Source organism: Abrus precatorius, unplaced genomic scaffold (assembly GCF_003935025.1).
Source record: "Abrus precatorius isolate BTA unplaced genomic scaffold, Abrus_2018 Scaffold9, whole genome shotgun sequence".
NCBI lineage: Eukaryota > Viridiplantae > Streptophyta > Magnoliopsida > Fabales > Fabaceae > Abrus > Abrus precatorius.
This window is the reverse complement of record NW_020874439.1, coordinates 32,180,993-32,186,825: the sequence shown is the minus strand read 5'-3', so window position 1 is coordinate 32,186,825 and position 5,833 is coordinate 32,180,993. Positions and strand designations below refer to the sequence as shown.

The window sequence follows — 5,833 nt, the reverse complement described above, 5'->3', positions numbered from 1 at the left end:
ATTGTAAACATGCCATCTCTATATTGTTTAAATTTCTATGCATTAAAATATGGAAAAGAAACAAGTTTTTGTTTTCTGTTTATGTCACCTCGCAATTCAATTGTATTTCATGCATAGATGACAACAAATATTGGAATAAAGCCTATTAAGGAATCCAACATGAGGGCACATAGCCCCACGTCGATACTAATAACAAAACATTATTTCTTTTATTTATAAATTAATCAACATTTAAAATCTTACAACTTTGGCATACCAAAAAAAATAATATTTTTTAACAGTAAAATCACTGTTAAAATTTAAATTATGTCTTGTGTTAATTAAGATTAAATACGAAATATACATATGCAATTTCGAACTTACAAGCATGTGATGAGTTGTACTCCAATTTTTTATTATTCAGATAATATTAAATTTTTATTAAAAAGTTATAAAATGTAATATATTGGATACTAATAAATGATATAAATTTTTAAAAAAAGTAATTGTTTATTAAATTTTGATTATATGCTGTGATAATAATAATATATTTGGCCGATTCCCTAGTAATGATGACTATGGAGTTTCCAATCAAAAGAGAATTGTTTTGGTAGGTGGGTTCGAGTAAGACAAGAAAGGGTGACAGGTGGTTTAAAAAACAAATGTCATAACATTAATACAAACCAGATTTGAAACAAACGAAAGCAAGTTGATTATAGTAATCAATAATAGCGGCTATTAAGCTGTCAAAATTAATAGCAGCATAATAATAAATAATACCTTGATATTTTTTTCCTTCTTTATGAGATTTGATATGCTAATCATAGACTATGCAAATGAAGCTCTAGTTTTTTGATTGATTTCAAGGTAGTTGGAAGATATTTTTCGGTGCTGCTGTTGGTGGCTGTAAATAAAACTTCCAGAGACTTCAGAAGAAGAAGAAATATTTGATTTCATTTGATTTGATTATTGTTTATAGTATATTTGTATGCTATTATGTATAAATATATCATATACTATATATATATAAATATTTACATATGCGTGAGGCATGAGAGTGATTGGTTTCAATCTACATGCTCATGATCTGGTGACAGAGAACCAGTGACCCACATTGGTCATTGGGGTGGCCTCTTTCTTTGCTTCTTCTTTCTAATTGATGGAAGCAAATTCATCTGCACATACCCTTTATTGGAGGGTATATGATTGCTTTGGCATTTTAATTATTCTTCTAGTTGAGAAAGTCTCCAACTGAAGGAAGAAGAGGCCTATTTTGCAATCTGCTTATGAATTCAAATCAATATCTGAAGAGATTTCTTTTGTAGTTTTGACTGTCTTCTTTTTATCTATCTCCCTAATACATATTTGATTAGAGATTTAGAGAGTTCTATTTTGTTTTTTGTGAGCCAAAAAAATCCATAGTGACACCTGTTTGTGTGTGTTAAGGAAAACATAGATACATGATAAAGCCTTGCATATGCAACAGAAGCCAACAAAACAACATTTAAAACACACCCAGAGAGGTACAGAGAGACACCCTTTAAGGCTTGCTTTAACTACTGAGCTACTACTGAAGTGGCCCTCCTTCATATTTCTATTTTTGTACCTTTCTTTCTTCCCCCTTAACATTTTTCTCTCTCTGTCTTTCAAGCATAGGTTATATGATTCTGTTTTTCTAACAGGAATTTTGAACCACAACCAATCTCAAGCAACTCTTAATTCTCCCTCGTTGCCTTCGAATTTTCTCTAATTCTTCTGGGCAACCCTTATCCTTGTAGAATTGATGTCAAATTTGTACAATCATATTTCTTCACCTGCATCCCAAAGGGCCAATTCACCAAATATAAACATGAGAAGCAATTTTGATGTTGATAGGTATGTAGTGGATATGATAATTCTTCTTCCATTTATTCTCAAAGCTTTGATTTTCATTACATATATATATATATATATATATATATATATATATATATATGTCTATGTGTATGTATGTATGTATGTATTGACTTCAATTAATTTCTGGGAATATGTTCATATTCATGTTTGTTCTAGTCAGTACTTAACAGAGCTGTTAGCAGAACACCAGAAGCTTGGACCTTTCATGCAAGTTCTACCCTTGTGCACCAGACTCCTTAATCAAGGTCTGTTTATTTCATTATCCATGTATTCAATTATTCTGCTGTGAATTTTCTCCTTTTATTGTTCAATTCATTTCAACTTATTCTCTCTCTTATTTCATTTTAAATAGGCCAAGTCATAACATAACTCAAATTTTCTGGTTACTTGTATTAGTTTCTTACTGTTCTTTCTCTTTAAAGATGTAGTCTACACTCTACAACATATATTTTGAAATGCAAGTGACTGAATTAGTCTCCTTTATAAATGACAAAGCAAACTTCTCTATGGTTCTCTACAAATCTTATATGTTTAATCAAATCATGAAAAAAGAACAATCTTAGTCTGGGAAATTTTGGATGACCCAAATGGGAAAAAAAACGCAGGAGGACAAAAAATTCATAGGGTACTAAAAGATGGTGGCAATACTAATTAATCATTTACTCTTCTTAGGAGTATGCACGTCTATGTCAGCTCACTTTCAGACCAATGCAAGCATTTTTCTGATATTGATTGTCGACATCTTCCACTCGGGAAATGAAATAAATAGGTCATCGTCTCTTTTGCATGACTAGAGCAAACTCACTGTTTTCAAATGATCAGCTTTATAGTATCAATGCTTTCTTTAACATTCATATTTTTTATGATCAAGATTTCATTTAGACAGCATCCACTGTCACTCTATGTCATGACTTGAATTTGTGTCTACTACTACACTTCCTATCCATAATTTACAATTTGCATCTGAAGGTTACATTACAATTATTACATTCTTTGATTCAGTAGACTTTGCACAAGTTCTTATATTCACTATTACCTTCTTATCAGAGATTTTAAGGGTTTCTGGGAAGAGTGGATTGTTGCAAAACCAAGGGTTTAGTGACTTCGACAGAATGCAATTTATAAGTTCAAGTCATATGGCTTCTTCAGACTTAACACCAAACTTTACTGGTTGGAACAGCTTGTCACATGAGGTATGTATCTCAGTTTTGTTCTATTCAAATGTAAAATCTCTACCACCCCCCAGTCTCCAGTTCCTACATTTTCTTCCACCCCAAATATAAAATTTATTTATCATTTTATGTATCATTGTAAAAAATCTGGTACTTTATTGTGTTTACTGTTTAGGGGAGCAATGTGGCAATATTGCCTCTATTTGTGAAATTTGTATATGCTTTAATCAGTGTTTCATAACACATAGTAACTCCACCAACTTGATTTCTTGCTAACATGCACCATTAGTCCTCTTATGTTTCTGTTTCGTTTTAAGTTATAGTTTCTTTTATTGATTGGTTAATAATAAGTTCATCATACATCAGAGGTTAGCTGGAGCACAGGGACTGAACATGGATTGGCAAACAGCACCTGTTGTTCCAAGTTCTCCCATTGTGAAGAAAATACTGCGCTTGGATATTCTTAAGGATAGCTATCCAAATGTAAGATTTGCAACATTTTTTATAGCAATTTACTATAAGCAATAAATCATGCTGATTTACTTTCTGAAGTTGAACATTGAATCCAATCCTTGTGAACGATACTCTTACTCTCATTTTGTCACTTGATATGACTTGGTGCACTTGCTGATTTTCCATCTATCAATTTTCTTATCATGTTCTTATAGTTTTGCATTCCATTGATCATTTGAGTTAGTAAGGCTATTTTCCATTTCAGTTCAATTTTGTTGGCCGGCTTCTTGGCCCAAGGGGTAATTCACTGAAGCGAGTGGAGGCTACCACAGGTTGCCGTGTATATATCAGAGGGAAAGGTTCAATTAAAGATCTAGACAAGGTATCATCCCTTGCTTATTTCATAGGCTTGTAGCTCCACAGAGCCTAGTTAGGGAGTCATTAAATTTTCTTAGTTTCTCCTTTCAATTTGTTGATAAATTTTTCCAGTTCCATAATCCATAACATGTGATGTTTGTAACATTTAACATTGCTAGGAAGAGTTGTTAAGGGGAAGGCCTGGCTATGAGCACCTGAATGATCCACTTCACATTTTAATTGAAGCTGAACTACCAGCCAGTGTTGTTGATGTAAGGTTGAGGCAAGCACAAGAAATCATTGAAGAGCTACTTAAACCAGTGGTATCTCTCCCTTTCTAAATTCTAACTCTGTTGCTGAGGTCAGGAAATATTCATTAATGAACAGTTTCCCCCTACTCTCCCTCGTGATTGGTGCATTATATATCTATTATCCCCATTTGTCCATATTTAGTTGTTTTGAAAGAACATAATTATAATGAAAAGTTAAGAGAAAATTATCATTTACTAATCACCAAAGTTAAGTAGTGGCTAACGTTGAAAGGAAAATTGTAAAACAACATGAAGAATGCTTGTTTAGTCATGCTCTTGAGCTCAAGAGCATGACTTAACAGTTACACTTGATCATGTTTTTATTTTCCTGAATGGAAGCCTATAACTGGAAATCTTCTACTACTCTTTTTTTGTGCCTTTAAGTATTCTGCTTTGCATATCACTAGAGAAAATGAATCCACTATTTGCTCTATTCCACATGCTACTACATAGCTTTGACAATAGAAATGTATATAAAGTCTTTTGTGGAAAAATAACATTATTGGGAAGTTCTTGGGTTGTTGTTATGAAAGTGTTTCTGATTCTCCTCCCTTTTCATGTGCAGGATGAGTCACAGGACTATTACAAGAGGCAACAACTAAGAGAACTCGCTATGCTCAATTCCAACTTTAGAGAAGAGAGCCCTCAACTGAGTGGTAGTGTCTCGCCATTCACTTCTAATGAAATAAAACGTGCCAAAACTGATCAATAGTGAATTATATAAATTATATGTTGAGAATTGCTGCATTTGATGTTGCTTCCTGTAACTAAATTCTGTAAAGCTGCAATGAGAGAAGGCATTGCTGATATCAATGATGCTGTTGATTTGGAGAACAAAATAAAGCGAAGAAAAACATATTATTAAATTATATTTTGACCTGTCATCTATAATGTGTATAAATATGATATTGTTGGAATTTATACACTGTTTATTGATAGTATTGGAAATATGTGTTTTTCTATCAAATGTGTACTTACTTAGCATAATATTTTAACACTTTGTTCTCAATATCATGACCACTTTGAGACAAGGTGTGGCCATATGAGCACCTAGCAAAAACAATTATGCGAGAAGTACATTTTTAACAAACCCCTTTTGGGGCATAAAGCCAATGACTTAGAGATAACGTCATATATGGTAGGGCCTTTGAATTTATTGTAGATGTGGATAGTATTGACCATAACTTTGCTTAGACAAAGCTACCCTTCTTTTGCGTTGACTTGTAAATGATTGTCTATGTAAAGTGGGGTTATTCTAGATTTCATTTGTCCAACATGGAGCAATCATGTCACTAGTCACCACAAGCTTTCTTTCTCCATCCCTCTTTACTTGACCTCGTTTGCACCTTAAAGATAACCCTTTTCTATTGTGGGAACAATGATGTGCTTAAAGTATGCTTTATAACTTACCAGACTCAAGAATTAAGGTAAGTTGATCCATCATCATCATTATATAAAATATTCAGGTCTCTTTTGTTTTCCTCTAAGAAACATCTTCTTACATCGTGTACGTATTTTTATATAAAATCTGTGGTTGAAATTAGTTTATACACACATTTTAATTATATTTAATAACTTAACATTGATTCAAGTTATCTTTAAAACAAATGGATGTTGAAACACTACATATGATCGCATAGGTTATTAATGTTTTTGTATTCAATT

At 32.5% G+C, this 5,833-nt stretch overlaps 1 protein-coding gene across 2 annotated transcripts; it reads left to right on the top strand.

Annotated features, from left to right (window-relative positions):
- Nucleotides 1–781: 781 nt before the first annotated feature.
- Nucleotides 782–5,174, top strand: LOC113849704 (KH domain-containing protein At3g08620-like). 2 transcript variants are annotated; one of them, XM_027479796.1, is made up of 8 exons: nt 807–885; nt 1,662–1,854; nt 2,032–2,120; nt 2,923–3,068; nt 3,414–3,530; nt 3,766–3,882; nt 4,037–4,180; nt 4,734–5,174. In XM_027479796.1, the coding sequence occupies exons 2-8, from the start codon at nt 1,763–1,765 to the stop codon at nt 4,878–4,880; spliced, it is 852 nt and encodes a 283-aa protein (XP_027335597.1). In that variant the 5' UTR covers nt 807–885; nt 1,662–1,762; the 3' UTR covers nt 4,881–5,174. The 2 variants fall into 2 exon arrangements, with proteins under 2 accessions (XP_027335596.1, XP_027335597.1); XM_027479795.1 differs by having other exon boundaries at nt 782–1,854; nt 4,734–5,127.
- The last annotated feature ends 659 nt before the right edge of the window (nt 5,175–5,833 follow it).

Coding starts and splice junctions, on each gene's coding strand:
- LOC113849704 (XM_027479796.1), top strand. CDS start 1,763: ATGTCAAATTTGTACAATCATATTTCTTCACCTGCATCCCAAAGGGCC. Junction 3,069..3,413: donor GGAACAGCTTGTCACATGAG/GTATGTATCTCA, acceptor ATCATACATCAG/AGGTTAGCTGGAGCACAGGG. Junction 4,181..4,733: donor AAGAGCTACTTAAACCAGTG/GTATCTCTCCCT, acceptor TTTCATGTGCAG/GATGAGTCACAGGACTATTA.